Below are 17,360 nucleotides of genomic sequence, written 5' to 3'. Positions count from 1 at the left end.
ACCTACTAGTTTCTCCTGAGGATTCTGCATCTAAGAACAAGAGAAAGAAGCAGTCCTAATGGTTTAACCAGTAGCTTAGCAAGTATTTTGGTAAATCTTGAAACCTGTTAGTTTGGAAACTAGTGGGCAGTAGCTTTCAACCTTGAAGCTTAACTTAGGTTGGTTGTTAATATTTACTACTTGGTTACCCGTATATGTGTGATGTATGTTTCCTTACTTGAATGTTGAATTGTAACTTTCGTGGTATTTAATGAAGAATTTAAATTCATCTACATTCGTTGATCTGATATGTTTCCTTTCTGCAAACTGGTATTGGGAACTCTTTTTTGAAACTTATATGAGAAAAAGGTTGGATTATAAGATACTTTCCACTGATATCACCTTAACATAACATATAATATAATTTCCATTGAGAATATCGTGCACTTATATTTCTGGTAGATCAGTAAGCGCGTGAATTCCATTGAGATCATGTACTTATTTCCATTGAGATAGGAGACGGATGTATTAAGGGACGGGGGTGATCCCGGGACAACCTGGGTGCTCGGATAATTGGCTGTGAGGACTTTCGAGAACCATCTAAGTTTGGGCTGTAGTGGAGCAGAAGAGCAGCATGGCTGCCGCAGGTTCTGCAAAGGGACACTTTGGATGCAGTCCCTAGCTATCAATATTCTTTGATTAAAACCTTGTTAGTTTTTAGTTTTTGATTGAGGTCCCTGACATTAATGTAATAATGTAAGTTACTATATTTTTTAAATTAAAAATTAAAAATTGAAATCTGTAATTGTTTATATTAATGAGATTTTAAATAAAACCCATAATTTATGGGATTAAAAATAATAAAATATAAATTATACTCTCTATTATATTGTGTGTGTGTACATATATGTATGGGTACATTAACCAAAATTAACAAAAAAGGTTATTGTACCAAAACATGGATACATTCTCAAATCAACGAAAAAGAATGTACCCATATAAGTTTAAACATGGATTAAAAAATTTGAATGGATTTTATATTAAAAAAAGGGTACATTTTACATATAACAAATTGATATATTTGAGAATGGGTACATTTAAGATTAAAAAAATTGAAAAATTATATGAATGGGTACATTTAAGATTAAAAAATTGAGAACCTTTTTATATAAAAAAAAAAACTAATAGATACAAACTTAATTTAATTTAATTTTTTATTATTTTGGAAATGTTTGAATTGAAAATTAATTAGAAGTTTAATAGAGGTGTGAGTATTAAACCCTAAATTAATTACTAATTTTTATATTAAAAATTATATAATAAACATGTAAATTCATTATTACATTAATGCTAGGGACTTGAATCAAAATTTGAGATCTAATAAGATCTTAGTCAATGAACAGTAATAACTAGGGACCGGATACTAATTTTTTCTTTTGCAAAACAGCAGGAGGAAGAGAAACAATTTTTTTTTTAAACGACTTGGCCAAAGACGTTGTTTTGGGCCAAGTGATTAAACAAAATGATTAATTACACTAACACTTCCTGAAGTTTATAGTGTTTTCACAAAAATTCCTAACGTTTGAAACATTACACTAACACCCATTGAGGTTTTAATTCACTTTCACATAACTACTATAGGGTGACATCGCCTCAAAATATTTTCTTAAAGACAAATTTGCCCTCATTGTTAATTAGTTTAAAAATAAAATAGCCTTTTAAAAAGTAAATATAATGAAAAGAATTAATAAAACAATATCACCACCTGCTCCTCCATGTGGCCAATACGAAAAAGAGGGCAGAATACGGAGAATAGGAAAAGATAGTGGCCACTGCAATTTTGAGAGCGGCAGAGAAGAGGAACCGCACCACCAAGAAACAAAACCCTAGCACTGCTGCTCATCTCCCACTCCAGAAATGCCTTCCTTTAATTTCCTCATCCCGGTTCTGTCACCATTTGCGAAATCAATCGCGACCCCAGTCATTACCATCTCTCTATCTATCTACACACACGCGCGTACATATGTACACACTGATATCGATAGATAACTATCTGCTGTCACTGCTGAGAGCCTCTCGGACAACGTAGCCAAGGACACTTAAGGAAAGATAATTGTCAGTAATCCTTCAAATTCTGTCTATTTGTATCTATTTATTCAACAGACGATATAGATTGGTCCGTCGGATATGGACATAATTAAAGGTCCGCAAAGATCCGAGTCTGCAGTGGGGTGGTGGGTGAAGGGAGGGGAAGACCGACGTGGACGAGAGAGGTTTATTTATGTTTTTCTTGATCTTAACTTTTTAAATTACTTTTCAAGTAATTAATAACGAGAGTAAATTTGTCTTTAAGAAAATATTTTAAGGTAACGTTAGCCTTCTAAGGATTATGTGCAAGTAAATTAAAATTTGAGAAGTATTAATGTAATATTTCAAATGTGAAGAATTTTTGTGAAAACACCATAAAATTTTAAAGAATGTTAGTATTATTAACCCTTTACAAAAAAAAAAAAAAAATTAAAAAATTAAAAGCACAGCACGTATGAAACCTTACCCATCCTCGTGAAATGGCATTTAGTGGTAGGCTAGCAGCACCATTTTAGTTTCAAAAGTTCAAAGCATTTTAAAATAGATAAAAGCAACTGAGTTTTCAGTAGTCAGAGAGTAGGGTGTGTCACCTAACATTATAATTAAAGGAAAACTAATGGAAGTTTTCAGTAGTCAGAGAGTAGGGTGTGTCACCTAACATTATAATTAAAGGAAAACTAATGGAAATGGTTTGAAAATTTTGAGTTTTAACAATAAGGACAAAATAAAGGGTAAAATGAATAGTAAAAATGTGATTTTTTGTTAAAGTGAACAGTACCGCGGATTTTTCGTTAAAACTCTCAATAATTAATGAAAGGATGATGTAGTATTCACCAATACTTTTATATCATATGTTTGACACCGTTAATTTATTTTATTTTTTCTAATCTAATTATGACCTGCCACTTATTACTACAGTCTAGTGGTATTCCACTTCACTTGTAATTGAGATGTTTTAGGTTCAATTCTCACCAAATACGAATTTGAACCATATTATTGATAGCCCTTTGTTAGGCTAAACCCACTTTCTCCCCCTTAGTGTAGATAATATCAGTTGTTCAAAAAAAAAATCAATCTAACTTGTGAAAAATATTTTGTAAGATACTACGAACTCGTAATCACTAGAACTTCCATCTCATACTATCAAATTTACTAAATATTCAAGGAAAAATTATGATATTTTTGTATGCTATATGTTAAATAATAAACCTAAATTCTAAATACAAGTATAGTTTTTTAAGTGTAAATAGTCACTTATTTATATGTTTTATGCGCATAGATCATAGCCCGTCGCTTGACTAGCGCCTAGTGTACCTTTATTAGGACCACCCGATGTTAGAATCCGGAATCCGCCACTGATTGAGATCATGTACTTATTTTTTAATTCCCACGTATTTTTAATATATTTAGAATCAATAAGTGCGTGAATTCCTCTTTAAAATCGGTGATCTACAAATTGAAAAATCAAGAACTATACCTACTTTTGTTTTCGCTTCCCAACTCATAACATCTCTATTTTAAGTAAGTAGACTTTATTTTATTTTTTTCCGCCATGGACTAACATTTTTGGAAGTTATTTATCATTAGCAGCCCTTTTTTAAACTTTTATTTTCCATTTTTCTCAGCCCCATGTGTGTCCAAAACTAAAACTCCACTCTTGCTTCATCTTCCTCGTCTGTGCTCTTCTCCTCCAAACAAAGGTACAGAACCGGCCCAAGCCGAAGAATGATCTTACAACCACATATAAGTCAGTGACATGGTGAATGATTTTGGGATGAAAGGTTTTGCACAAAATTTTGGTTGAGTTACATGGTCATCGAGAAAATTTTCAAAGTAACTGTCAAACTATCACTTGACATTACTAATTTACTCTGCATAACATAATCGAGAAACTAGTATTAATATAGTCCGAGTAATTACAAATTCCCCTCAACATAATTTTTGGCACGTCGAGTGGGACCCATTCTCCCTCTCATCTCTAATTATATGGGAACTAATTCCGCGCGTGCTATGCACTTGCCTACAAGGAAAGACGAAATAGCACCTCAAGTCACAGTCAACTTCCAGGAGCTTCAAGCTGCCCCATTTATGGGCCAACAGGCAACATCCATGACGTGCTGGATATTGTACGTCATTCACTATCGATCAAGCGCCGACTGCGTGCAAAACCCCGAAGCCCGCCTTTGGCGTGACGGCTTGCAAGGCAACCCCGAAGGTGACAAACACCCAAGCCGCACAAACTCTGTCAAAAACTGCGATGAGAAATGCACCAAAGAGGGCCGCTAGAGCACTAAGTAAGAAGATTGGAGAGAAAGCGGTTGAAACTATTCCAGTGGCAGCTGCTGATGGTAATGCAAAAAGGACCACCAAGGTCAAGTACGACGAAGCTATCAAGGCTACTCAAATCATGATTGGTTCAATCCGGATCAACTTGGTCATTCCGGTTTCTACATCAAAGGCTACAGATGCCCCAAGTAAAACATTCCATGTCAACTGCGACACCGCAAAATCAATGGTGTTGAATTCTACCAACAAAAAAAACCCTCACTTCTCAAGGATTGTTGTGAAGTTGCCAAAGCATCAAGGTTGACCAAGCTCAATGAAGTCGAGAAGACAAATGGTGTGAAACAAAGCTCCAAAGTTCGAGTGATGAGGCTCCACGCTCATACATAACAGGAGTATCCCCAAGTCAAGTCAAGTCAAGACCTGACGACAGGGGGTATCGTCCAAGCCCCAGGGCAAGCCAAAGCCGGAAATAGGCCATGACACCGCTTTTCAAAATGCAAGTTATGATAATGATGACCCTAAAAATTACTAAGCCTACGTAGCGCGCAAGCCGAGTAACTAATAAGCTAATTACGTCATTCGGTTGTGTGCGGGGCATGCCAACTCGACGGCCAAACTCAGCCGGTGAGTAAAATTTGTTGATGTTGCATTGGGTGCGCTGCTGACTTCTGAATCTCGGGACTACAGCCGAGGAAGGAACACGTCTCGACCTTCTGGTTCTAGAGCCTAAAGACAAGGCTACTAGTTCTGCGAAGTTCAATATCAAATTCGGCTCTCAGGATGCCGAATCTAGTAACCTCTGCCAATAAGGATTCGAAAATCCTTCTCGACCGAGACTTGGATAGATAACCAGTCGACCTCAACGCAGTGTTGTTTATCCAAACTAAAGGTGCTCCGGGGTCGGCTGATTCTACGGCAACAGTGTTGTTTATCCAAACTGAAGGTGTCAATGGTTGCCTTCACAATGTTGTTTATTCAAACTGAAGATATTTTGGCAAAAAAGAAAATAAAAATCTCAAGGTTGTTAAGAGGTTTCGCGTAGAGCGAGGATTTGCACAGGGCAGTTTGTGTGTTGAATTGGAGAGGGCTTTTCGTTACTTGCAACTTCGTATTTATAACGAGTCTCCTTGATCGCCAATCCAATAGAGATCTTTTCCGAATATCCCAAAAACAATATCAAAATAACTGATATTATTTTAAATATATTTCGGCAAAAATCTTCCTAGTCTCCTTATGCATGTAGACTTTTACAAGAGGAACAACAGGTGTCCTTTTGAGATCTCGAAATACCCTTTCACACTGTATGCACACTGTATTCCCACCATCAATTCTGATCACTTTGCACCCAATCTGACAATACCCATCACCATGCAAAAAAGCCTAGTCTACCTAGGTCTCTTATCTCATCATTATCCAAGACCATGATTGTACTTTTGGAGATCATAAAATCCCGTATGCTGATCTCCACTCCAAACTGTTTCAATCTACACGTCTTCTACCAGTCATCCCAAATTAATTTGAACTGTACTGCTTGTATCCTGGATTTAGAGTAATATTAGGTTCAAATAATTTAATATATTACTAAGAGATAATATCATGATTAAAATCACAATATTATTTCTCAATAATAATATAAAATTATTTCAACCATTTTATCATTCAACGGTATAAAATCATGCTAATTCAACGATCTCGATTACTCGGGCCGATAGTGTAATTTTGAGCCCAAACAGATACATCACTCCAAAAATATGTGCATTTCCTCGCGTGGCATTTCCAAAAGAGAAGTCTCAACAAGTCTAAGAACTACTCAATGTAGAGATGCAAATTCTCTCACATTCGAGAAAAAGATTCTGAAGATGTTGACTAGCCAAACGCGAAACATGAAGGTTGACAAAGACGACGAGTCTTAGACCATGCTAGTTATGGTGACTAGTGCATCAAGCTCTTGAAGAACAACTTGAAGAAATGAAGAGGAAAATAGTTGAGAACAGTGCTCAAATAGCATGGCTACAGGCTCAAACTGGAAACTCGAAAGCCTAAGGTGGAAGAGCATGATAGTGAGCAGCACGATGAGCATGAAGGAGAAGAAGAGGAAGAGAAGAAAAGTTCCTCGATTCGAATCACTAAAAAGGAAACAAAGGCAATGATGGCTGCACAAATGTGTGAATATCGAAAGTCCCTAGCTCAAACCAGTGTGCTAGGGTGTCAAAAGCCAAAAGCCATATACATCTCGCTATGATGCATTACCATTTCCTAAGGGTTATCAAATACCAATTTTTGAATAAGTTCGATGGAATACATGGCTCTCCCCAAAAACATTTGGCTCGCTTCGACTCTGCATGGGGAGAAACCTCACAATCAGAAGCTTTCCTCGTCCGCCAATTTGTTCAATCCTTTAAAGGAGCCGCTTTCACTTGGTATACCCAATTGGCTCCGGGATCCATCATCACATGGGACAACATGCGGGGGGCTTTCCTGGCGCAGTTCGTAAGCGCCATGAAGAAAATCACAAAAGAAAGCACAAATGTGTTCATCGCAAGATGGATGAGCTTTAACATCCAATGCGTGCAGAACCTCAAACGTTCGACGCTCTAGTCTCGAAGGCATGCAACGTTGAACGACAAATTGCTAGTAGGAAAATGGTGAGCCAGAAGTTTCGGGCACAAAGCAAGAGAACTGACGATAAAGGGAAAGAGGAGTCCATGGCTGCCTTCACTGAAACAACAAAAAGTAAAAAAGTGGCAAAGGAAATGAAACTTCAACAGTTCTAACATTCAAGGAAAGAAAAGAAGTCGAGTATGCATTTGACGATGAAGATGTCGAAGAAATGCTCACAGAACTCTTAGAATTAATGCTATCGAGTTTCCGGAGCCTAAGAAACCCGATGAAGTCAACAAGACAAATTACTCAAGTTATTGTCGGTACCACCGGCTCGTTAGTAATCCAACAAAAGATTGCTACGACGTCAAAGACATGATCCAAGAGATGATTGACAACGGAGAAATAGAGCTGGTGTAAAAAAAGAAGAAGAAAGAAATCCCTCGAACTACGACGGCTTGATCCTCCACAAAGAGGGTACGTAGGCAATCCGTCACATGTGTTAAACGCTACCACCCAAAGTGAAATTTACTTTCTTCCCCAAAATCAAAAGGGGGTTCAGCCATAAACCATCAAAAATACTGTTTTTTCACTAATGGTATTTGCAAGTGGTTAAAAACCTACATACTACAAGTTCTCAAATTCACTGCAGAGTGCAGAAAAGAAAAATCACCAAGTCAAAGCAAGAGGTAAAGCCTCGCACGTGGAAAGTCATTTCCACGCACGATGAGGGTATCTGTTTGGTGATAAATTTTTCCCAAATTATCTCAAAGAATTGAATTCTAAGATTGGATGGAAATTCATTACACTAAAGTAGATACTCAAAATCTAAGAAATTAAATGAGAGAGAGTCAAATCCTATTGCAACACAAGTCTTAAGGACGGACACATTAAAGACCCACAAAGGCATACAACTACTTTAGTCGTAAATTGACTTGGCATAATTCGAGTTTGTTCGATTTTAGTCAAAGATAAATTTGAACTAGATTATTACTAGTCTATTATGAGGCTTAATCCATTTCCCTATTCTTTTAGTGGAGATAATATCGTTTGTTAAAAATAATAATAATAATAAGTTTGTGTATGATTCATTATACCAACCCTAAATTGGAGCCGAAGGGTTTATACTCAAAAACATGACACCCACAGCTAAGACCCAAACCTAAAAGGTTTTGGTTTGGACCCAAATCAAAATCCGGGTTCAAATTTTGCTGACCTAAATCTTGACAGGGCTCCACTTTTTCTTAAAAAAATAAAGTGGCTGAATATAAAACTGAATGGCCGACAGTTGAGCCCAACGTGGCAGGGGCCTCAGCTGTCCAACGGTAAGCCTGAAAAAATGAAGGCCTTTCAATTTTTTGGGCTTTTGGTTATCAATAGTCCAGATCAAACACCTTTTTTTTTTTTAATTGATACAGCGGTGTATATTTGTTTTTGTCAAATTTAAAGGTAAAAAAAAAAATTCAACGACTTAAATTTAAATCCTGTGGTCAAAACAATAAAATAATTTTTTTCAAAAACAAATCCACTTTAAAAAAAAAATTATCCCAAACTCTATAAATACTCATTCATTTGTTCATTCATTTACACAAAATCAATTTATTCCTCATATAATTTTCATATCCTTCCTTCTCCCCCCATTTATTTTGAAGATATTTAGGACAAAATGCAAGATGTCCAAGTTGAAAGAAAAAAGAAGATGAAGCTTTATGTTGGCTTGGTGTCGCGATTTCTCAAATGAAAATTTATTGTTTCTTGGTGATTGTTTAGGTAGTTTTGATTGGTGAATATTGAAGTTTGGTTGGTATGTATTGAAGTTGGTTGGTTGATGTGTGTATTGAAATTTGGTTGATGTGTGTTGAAGTTTGGTTGGTTATTGTTGTGTTGAAGTTTGGTAGGTTAGTGTGTGTATTGAAATTTGGTTGGTGCGTGTATTGAAGTTTGATTGGTTAGTTTGTATATTGAAGTTTGATCGGTTGATTTGTATATTGAAGTTTGATTAATTGGTGTGTGTATTAAAATTTGAACGACTTGGCTTGGATCAACTCCTTTAGACTCCGGCTTGGAGCCAAGTATTTCCCTCCCAAAACCACCACCATCACCACTCGCCAATGCGCAAACTCCACAAGCTTAGCTAGCCCTAGCTATAAGCCCTTTCCGTACGGTCACGCAGCTCTATAAAACCTATTCCTCAATCTCCCACTCTCTTTCACTCCATTTAGGGCTGGTTTGGTATTGCTGTACTTTGAAAAAAAACTGCTGTGAGAATAAGCGGCTGTGGGTTTTTATGTTTGTATTCTATCAACAGTTTTGCATATAAGCTCTTTTATATGCTTTTTATCTCCCTAATTAGGAGCACAAAAGTTCTTTACCCACAAATCTCTTTGTGCAGGTTTTTCATGCCATGATCTCAAAAGCATTAATATTGCTTACCGCTGGAGAAATTTTATTTGTGTTGGCGTTGATTTAAAACTAAGTGATGCTTTGACTGGAAAGTGGCTAATCTTACTTACAACAAGTTCTATCAAATAAGTCGATATATTATAATGTCCAAAATAAGAGTGTCGTGGGAGGATATGTGCCAATGGATAGCATTAGCGCTAACTAAAACTCCAAATTTATATTTTTTTTCCTAATTTTTTTTATAAATATATATTGATTTTCAATTAGATGGTGATAGTTTTTAATTATATCGGAGGAGTTGCAGACAATGAAGCTAGCGGCTAATCTAGCCTATCGGTATGGTAATACCTCGGGCACGGTGGACAACCTTGTTATGGGATGCAACATTACATTCTCATATAATTTGAGTGATCACATGTACATCATGTTGGAATTTATTAGGTTTATTTAGGAAATTAATTAGAGCTTTGATTTGATTTTGTAGTCGGGTATTTTTGGCATTTACACATTAGGGTTTCTTAGGTCTATTGCTCTATAAATAGAGCTTGTAATTTAGTTTGAGAGATAAGTTAGTCACAATGTAGTCTCTAGAGTTTTTGTAGCCGTCTCGGCATTCTCAGTTTGTTCAATAAAATTCTTATTATTTTAGTCTTATTTGTTCCGCACTCTGATATTCAACTCATCACTTACTACCGGGGCTAGTGTTATGGCTCTTGGGACAAGAGAAATAGTCAAGAATTTTTTTATTTTCTATTAGTGAACTATAAACTTTGGTTAGTGTTATTGCTTTTGTATTTATCCTTTTTACGGTTTTTGAGATAAATTTAAGGGAAGAAATGATTGGACTATGTACCCCGTTCATACTTCGGCCAGTTGAAAAACTTATTTTACTGTTTTGACCATTTGATATTTAATTGTTTTCTTTTACTGTATTTTGATAAGCATGGTCATTTCAGTGGGTTTATAGATTTAAGGAGAGGCCGTTATTATTTCATTCTCTTGTATTATATGCAGATAGAATATATTATTATTTTCAAATATAACCTACTAATTATTTTGTTGGTTATTATGCACTATAAACTTCTATAATCACAGGGAATTAGAACATTCTCCCACAAATCACCCAAACTTGCCTTTTAGATAGTTTTAGTGCCGGAATTGTTAGACGTAAAAATTATAAATTAAATTTTATTTAATTACCATTACATAAAACTAAAATAAAATTATGATTTTTTTTGTCAATAAAAGTTGTTGACTTATAAGTCAAGATTTTTATTGACAAAAAGAGTCATAATTTTTTTTTTTTTGGTAATTATAATTAACAAAAAATTATCATTTTTACCTCTGACAACGCTATCACTAAAATGATCTAACATGCAGGTTTAGGTGAGTAAGCAAATTGTGTTGTGAAAGGCATGTCCTAATTCCCGTGTTTATAGTATACCAGATAACGCAGATTTATGATGCATAATAACCAACAAAATAATTAGTATATTATATTTGCAAAAAATAGTAATATATTGTATCTATATATAAAGCAAGAACATGAAAGGACTATGTGTAATGTTTTAAAACCCTGGAATACCCTACTTATAAAAAAAATAGCAAAAAATAAGATCAAATATCAAATGTACATATCAGTAAAAAACGAAAGGCATTCAACCGGCCCAGTATGAACAGGCAAAATAGTCCAATCATTTATTCTCTCTTGAATTTATACCGTAAAAAAGATTAATACATAACAAAATTCACTAACAGAGCAAAATTCTTAATACTTACTATTGTTAACTTGTCCCAATAGCCATTGCACGAGCTTCCGTAGCAAGTTATATATCTGCAACCACCACACTATGCCGAAGGCGCTACCATACTATATTGTTAGACTATATTGTTAGGCTATATTAGCCGCTAATTCCACCGCATGCAATTCCTTTGATATTATTGAAAACTGTCACAGTTCAATTGAAAAAAAAAAAAAAAATATATATATATATATATATATATATTGAGGAAAAGAAATATAAATTTGGAGGTTTCATTTACCACTTATACTATCCATATGCATTGGCACATATCCTCCCATGACACGCTCAATCTAACCATTTTAATATATATGTTTCAGCTTATTTGACAGACACCTATTCAGTTTAAGCATTTTTTAGTTTTGAATTAACTCCAACACAAATAAAGTTTTCCGAATAGTAATGGTTCGATCACGAACAACCTGCACCACAGGGAGGGAATGAGAGATTTCAGAATGTTGTAATATCTCATTAATGTTGTTTTATTTTTTTCGTTGCACTCTTTTTCATTCATGGTTTTCTTTATCGATTGCTGAGTAAACCACAGTTTTTAAAGACTAAATACTGCTCTGCAATGTTGAACAACAATGAGCCACAGTCAAACAAGTAAATTTTCCAGTTTTACTTAGGTCTAATAATTAATCCATTTACGTGAAGGCTGGTATTAACCACAAATTGAAATTGGTATGGGTTGCTTTCAATGGAAATTATGAAAATTTCAAAAGAAACTTTAGAGAATGTCAAACACTGATTTAGACAAAATATAAGAGTTTTTTTCGATATTTAACCGATATGTCAGAAATAAGGACGAAATCTATCAATTTTAGCCGAAACTCAAGAGTTTCTTCGATATGAAACTTCACCCCTTCCATATCTCTCTTTGATTTTTCCTATATGTTCACAGAATATCACCGTATCGAAAAAATTTCAAACATTGTGTACAACTGAAAACACAAGCCAAGCACACAATCGGTTATGAGGAATTGGACTCTTGAGTTGAGAGTGATGAACACGAGGTCGGGAATTTTTTTATTTTTTTTGTTCATACGGAGAAATTTTAGTTGTGGGCTGTTTTCAACAAAATTGATGGGCCAAACCGAAGCAAAGTGCTGCTTCGTAAGTAGGCCGCTAGTATTAATGATGGGCCCAATTTATGTGCCCAGAAGAAGAGGAAAAGATCCGGCCCGGCCCACTTCAAGGGCACAAATTTCTTATAAAGTGAACCCACGGAGAAAGGTCAAAATATATGCAAGGGGCGCCAAATATTACACTGACAAATTAGAGGGCCAGATTGAACAATTTAAATAAGGCATCGAAGTTGAACGGCTGAGATCGAGAGTTCTCGAAATTACGGTCCAAAATTACCATCTGGTCCTTTTACGTTTCCAAGGACAAGTTAAAATCTCACTTGCTCTCTCAGTAAATGGTCAGAAGAAGTAGCAGAGCTCTGAAAAGTGAAAGAGAAGAAAGAGGGAGATGGGGAAGAGGGGAGCTGCTTCCAGGAAAGAAGAAATGGCGCAAGCTCAGCCTCACACGGTGAAATTTCTCTCTCCTGCCATTTTTTTTACAGTAAATATTGAAGCTTTTTGCTTTTTTTTTTCTTTTTTAATTTTACATTTGCAAAACCCACATGCTACATTTTAATTTCACGTTAAATATTTTTATGGTTTTTTTTTAATTTTTGATTTCTTGGTTAATGGGTTAATTGTTCTCTTCTTGTGGAGATTTACTTTTAAAACTTTTAAAATAATTGAAAGCGTTTTAGAGAAAATATTTTTGAAAATATTCATTAAAAATACAAGTAAATTCTGAAAAAGTACTTATGCTATCTGGAAAAGCACAGCTTCTTGTAGAAAGCACATAAAATGCTTTTGGATCTAAAAGCACTTTCAATCATTTTAAATACACATCCAAACGAGCTAGCAGTTTATGTGTCCTGTGCTTGATTTTCTGTTTGTTTTATAATTATGTTGCCTTTTAGGTGTCAAGGTTTGATTTTTAATTGGTTTTTTGTTTAGGGATGGTGATGGGATTAGGGTTTGTGATTAAGGTCAGAGATGTGTTGGTTTATTGCCTTTTAGTGCTGAAAGTATTATTTGATTTAGTGAAATTTTAGTGGAAGTTCTTGTTTTAATTTGTTCCGAGTGTTGATGTTTTCTCTGCAAAAAAACTAGTTTAATTGCTTAGTTATGGTTTGATTTACTAATACGTGATCCTGGTATTGAAGTTAAAGCCTAAGGCAACAAATGCATCATTTGAAACTGAGAAACCACAATCTGAGGGACCAAATCCTGCTCCTGAGAGAGTGGAACAGCACCCCGAAAACGCTAGCCCGAAAACTAACTCAAACCTTAGGATGCAAGAAAAATCTGCCAAACCATCTCATTCAAGAAAGAGAGTCAAGCAGTACGATGCCATTGTTAGGCGTTCTCTGCGCATTCGTAACAGTGTTACGCCTGTTCAAAACGGGGACATAGAGCCTGTGTACGAAACTGTTAGTGAGAGTGAGACGGAAGATGAGCAGCCTCTTTTGGAGGAACCCCCTGTGAATGGGACAAACTTGGAGGAAGGACAGACCTCGGGCGAGAAAAGCATGGAAGAAAAAATGGACTATCTTCTACAACTCTTGGAAAAAATGAACTCAAAGGTAATCACCTCGCCGTGGAATAAGATTTTGTTACTTACTTATATGTATTTATAATTCATTTATGTTCCTTATAAAGAACCCCTTTTTATTTTGTGAAATAGGAAAATAAGAGAAGCCCTGGATTTTCTGAAAGCCCAGAGAAGAGATACAAAAGCTTGTACATCGACTCTCAGAAGAAGGTTATTTCCGTTTGTCGTCATGAACTATCTTATTGTCTAGAAATATGACATTTCGTCCTCGTGTGCAGATTGAAGACTTGACAAATGAGAACCATGAGCTTACTTCGAAATTGGAAGTTGCTCATGCCAAACTTGAAGGGGTAAGACTATTTTTGCTACCTTGAGACCGTAGTTTATAACAGGTTTATAACAGTATTCAGAGGATTAAAAGGGAAAAAAAAAAACCAAAAGAAGATGATAGTTTTGCTGCTTTTGCATGTAGTCTTGGATTTTTTTGGAGTACTTTGAACTCTAGTCCTTGTTTCCGTTAAATATGCGGAGCAATGTGCGATTATCATGTTTACTTTGTTTGGTTGTAGTTTGAGAAAGGGACTAATGCGTTTTCTGAAGTGATGGAGAAAATGAAGGACGTGATTTTGGTTTCAACTTTATCGAAAGCTACTGAAACATTTATGAATTTCTCATCTCAAGCAGCACGTGATGCACTTTCTCCTCAGGATTCTGCTCAAGATCTCAAGTCTGCATCTAAGAACAAGAGAAAGAAGCACTCTTAATGGTTTAAACAGTAGCTGGATTGGCTTAGCAAGTATTTTGTAAAGTGTGAAACCGGTTAGTTTGGAAACCCGTAGGCAGTAGTAGCTTTAACAATGAAGCTTAAGTTCGGTTTAGTACTTGGTTACCCAAATGATGTATGGTTCCTTGCTTGAATGTTGAATCGCAACTTTTGTGGTCTTTAATGAAGAATCTAAGTTCATCTATATTCTCTGATTTGATATGTTTCCTTGTTGAGAACTGGTGTCGGAATTTCCTTTTTGAAACTTACATGGGAAACGAAGTTCGGAAAAACAAAGTAAAGCAATAATTTCCATTGATACTTATGTTTCTGGTGAAGTGAAATCACAGAATAAAAGTCAATGGCATCAAAATTTACATCTGCGAAAGTTAATTTCGAACCTGAACAAAACAATCTTCGAAACCATTCCCTAATGATCTCCACGAGAACACTCGTCATCAAGCGAGGCAGAGAAGCCAAAAAGATTACTTCTTGGTGTCTGATAAACTTCATTATCAGCAGCAGCATCACCATCTTCACCATTTGCCTCGTCTGCTGTCGGTCGTGGAGGAGACGAGAAGTCTAGGCACAACCCTTGTACAACTTGTTCATACGAAGCAGAGAGATCTTGGGAGGTGAGCTGGTGGTACTCCACAAGCTGGTGGAGGCATTGATTTTCCCTAACCAGGTTTGAATTTTCATTTGCTAGTCTTGATTTCTCAGCTAGCAGTGCCTCCAACTGAAGCCTCACCAGATCATCTTCCTCAGGCCTCAACCCTTTATCCATCCCGTCCCAGAGCCTCCGATTCTCCTCCTCCAGCAGAGCACAGCGCTCTTGCATAAAGCATAAATCCGATCTTATCGACTTGAGTTCCCGGGCAAACGAAGCTGCTTTTGTTGCCATTGAAATTGCAAGCTGTGGAAAGATAAGCACACAATTAGGATTAGCAATCAACTCAGAACCCAGCAAAGATTTGACAATGAACAAAAGAGAAACCTACATTTTTTGCTTTCTTCAGCTTCCCGTCTTTCGGGCCTTCGTGCTCGTGCTCATTTTCTTTCTTGGATTCATCTCCTTGTTCCTCTGAGCAATGACTATCGTCGAATTTCCTCTTCAATCCTACATGGGAATCGTCTGCACTCTGCTGTTCTTCCGATTCCTTCTCTTTACTCTTCGCCTCCGAGTTGCTCAGATGGCTATGGAATATCTCTGTCAATGTGGGTGGCTTAGCTAGATCGTTGGCTCCCTATATAAACACAGCAAACAAAGTAGTCCCATAAGCTGAAATCCCACATCGGTTGTGACTAATTTCTACAGTTCAGGCAATCAAAAAGCAAATTTCAAATTTCAAACATTACTATTTAGGGTTCTTCCACTATACGAACACCGAAAAATACCATCATTGTGGCACATTGAGCGGTGTACAACACCGTCTGATCGGTCTCATACACCACATGGGTCATTTCTAAGCATCCGCACTTAATACATGTTCGTACCCTTGAAAAATCGCCAATTTAATCTCTTTCAATTCAGATCTGATATACATATATTTTACTGTGACAAAATTTGTAAAAAGTTCAAATCTTTAACTGCAGACGGGATCGAACTTTACCTGAAGAGCATTATCCAAAGTGTTGGAGAGCTGAGACAAAGTGTAAGCTATGGAATCGAACCCTCTCATCAAAAGCAACGAGTCCTCCTTCCTCGCTCTCGCAGGTTTTGTTTCTCCGCCATTATTTTCCTACAAAAAAAAAGTAAAAACATTCAAATCCACAACCACAGCAGAAACCCCAATTGAACAATAGCCAAAAAATTACAGTAAAACCAAGAACTCACCGTTTGAATTGGCAGAGACGGATCGGCATTTGGTGGGTTCTGAGCAATTGGGATTTTGGAGTTCCGATCGTCGAGAAGCGCATCGATCCGGCTGCGGAGAGAGCTCCAGAAGCGCTTATCGGAGGAGGGGCTGAAAACCGGAGAAGAAGAAGCCATGAGTGATTGCTTGCTGAGGTGGGCAGGCGATGGCGTGTCCACTGAAGCTGCCATTTTTTGGGAGAGAAGAGAGGAGAAGGGAGCAACGGCTAGTCTTTTGGGTTTTGCTGGAGCTTGAGATTATGTGGGATATTTAATTGGTTTATTTAATTTGGTATATATAGAGGAGCCGAACGGCAACGTTACAAAAATAGTCAATCAATCAAATTATTATTGATCTCAAGATCCTTTCAACTCAGAGTGGATCTGAACCACAGCTTTCCCCTTCTTTCCTATCTCTTCACTAACAAAGTTCGTCGCCTTTTTTGAGGTGTGGGGTGTGGAGAAGAATTATTGTGTGTAACAGTAACATCAGCTACCGTTATATATATTTTTTTCGTTAGAAAAGGAATTAGCTCACTTGTAAGTGAGAGGTTTTAGGTTCGATTCTCATCAAACACGAATTTGAACTACATTATTGCTAGTTTATTATGAGGCTTAACTTACTTCCCCTCCCCCTTATAATAGATAATATCGATTGTTAAAAATAAAAAATAATAAAAAAAGGAGATTAGCTTGTGGTTTTGCCACGACATTCACCTTTTAACGGATCGGAAAGATAAATAAAAGCATTTCAGTCTCTTCCTTACCACCATCGTGGAATTCAACGTCAGGAATTGAACCAAGACATGCCATGTGGAATATTGGCCTGAAATTCGTCGCCAACTCCTAGACCATCATGTGATGGATAATAACATTAATGGTATGTTGATTCGTTTTAAATATATAATTACTTGTGATATTGTAGTTGTTACTGTTATAGTCAAAGCGTGTTATAATTAATATGAGT

The 17,360-nt window shown here is 36.3% G+C and overlaps 2 protein-coding genes across 3 annotated transcripts; one reads left to right on the top strand and one right to left on the bottom strand.

Moving 5' to 3' along the window:
* Positions 1 to 11,433: 11,433 nt before the first annotated feature.
* Positions 11,434 to 14,743, top strand: LOC103448998 (uncharacterized). Of its 2 annotated transcripts, none has more exons than XM_008388269.4 (5): positions 11,434 to 12,695; positions 13,387 to 13,806; positions 13,908 to 13,985; positions 14,054 to 14,125; positions 14,345 to 14,743. In XM_008388269.4, the coding sequence occupies exons 1-5, from the start codon at positions 12,636 to 12,638 to the stop codon at positions 14,537 to 14,539; spliced, it is 825 nt and encodes a 274-aa protein (XP_008386491.1). In that variant the 5' UTR covers positions 11,434 to 12,635; the 3' UTR covers positions 14,540 to 14,743. The 2 variants fall into 2 exon arrangements, with proteins under 2 accessions (XP_008386491.1, XP_008386492.1); XM_008388270.4 differs by having other exon boundaries at positions 12,511 to 12,695; positions 13,393 to 13,806.
* A 93-nt stretch (positions 14,744 to 14,836) lies between these two features.
* On the bottom strand, positions 14,837 to 16,872 carry LOC103448999 (uncharacterized). Its single transcript, XM_008388271.4, has 4 exons — positions 16,376 to 16,872; positions 16,152 to 16,280; positions 15,540 to 15,785; positions 14,837 to 15,454 (listed from the first exon to the last, which is right to left on the bottom strand). The coding sequence occupies exons 1-4, from the start codon at positions 16,583 to 16,585 to the stop codon at positions 14,969 to 14,971; spliced, it is 1,071 nt and encodes a 356-aa protein (XP_008386493.1). The 5' UTR covers positions 16,586 to 16,872; the 3' UTR covers positions 14,837 to 14,968.
* Positions 16,873 to 17,360: the final 488 nt, after the last annotated feature.

This window comes from Malus domestica, chromosome 11, assembly GCF_042453785.1.
Source record: "Malus domestica chromosome 11, GDT2T_hap1".
Lineage (NCBI taxonomy): Eukaryota > Viridiplantae > Streptophyta > Magnoliopsida > Rosales > Rosaceae > Malus > Malus domestica.
The sequence above is the reverse complement of the archived record's forward strand: the minus strand, read 5'-3'. Positions and strand labels throughout refer to the sequence as shown.

What these genes read in the sequence shown, in the direction of transcription:
- LOC103448998 (XM_008388269.4), top strand. Translation starts at nt 12,636, where the DNA reads ATGGGGAAGAGGGGAGCTGCTTCCAGGAAAGAAGAAATGGCGCAAGCT. An exon ending in TGGAAAAAATGAACTCAAAG is followed by an intron (nt 13,807 to 13,907) that starts GTAATCACCTCG and finishes TTTGTGAAATAG; the next exon opens with GAAAATAAGAGAAGCCCTGG. An exon ending in CTCATGCCAAACTTGAAGGG is followed by an intron (nt 14,126 to 14,344) that starts GTAAGACTATTT and finishes GTTTGGTTGTAG; the next exon opens with TTTGAGAAAGGGACTAATGC.
- LOC103448999 (XM_008388271.4), bottom strand. Translation starts at nt 16,585, where the DNA reads ATGGCAGCTTCAGTGGACACGCCATCGCCTGCCCACCTCAGCAAGCAA. An exon ending in CTTTGGATAATGCTCTTCAG is followed by an intron (nt 15,786 to 16,151) that starts GTAAAGTTCGAT and finishes GTGTTTATATAG; the next exon opens with GGAGCCAACGATCTAGCTAA. An exon ending in AGCTGAAGAAAGCAAAAAAT is followed by an intron (nt 15,455 to 15,539) that starts GTAGGTTTCTCT and finishes ATCTTTCCACAG; the next exon opens with CTTGCAATTTCAATGGCAAC.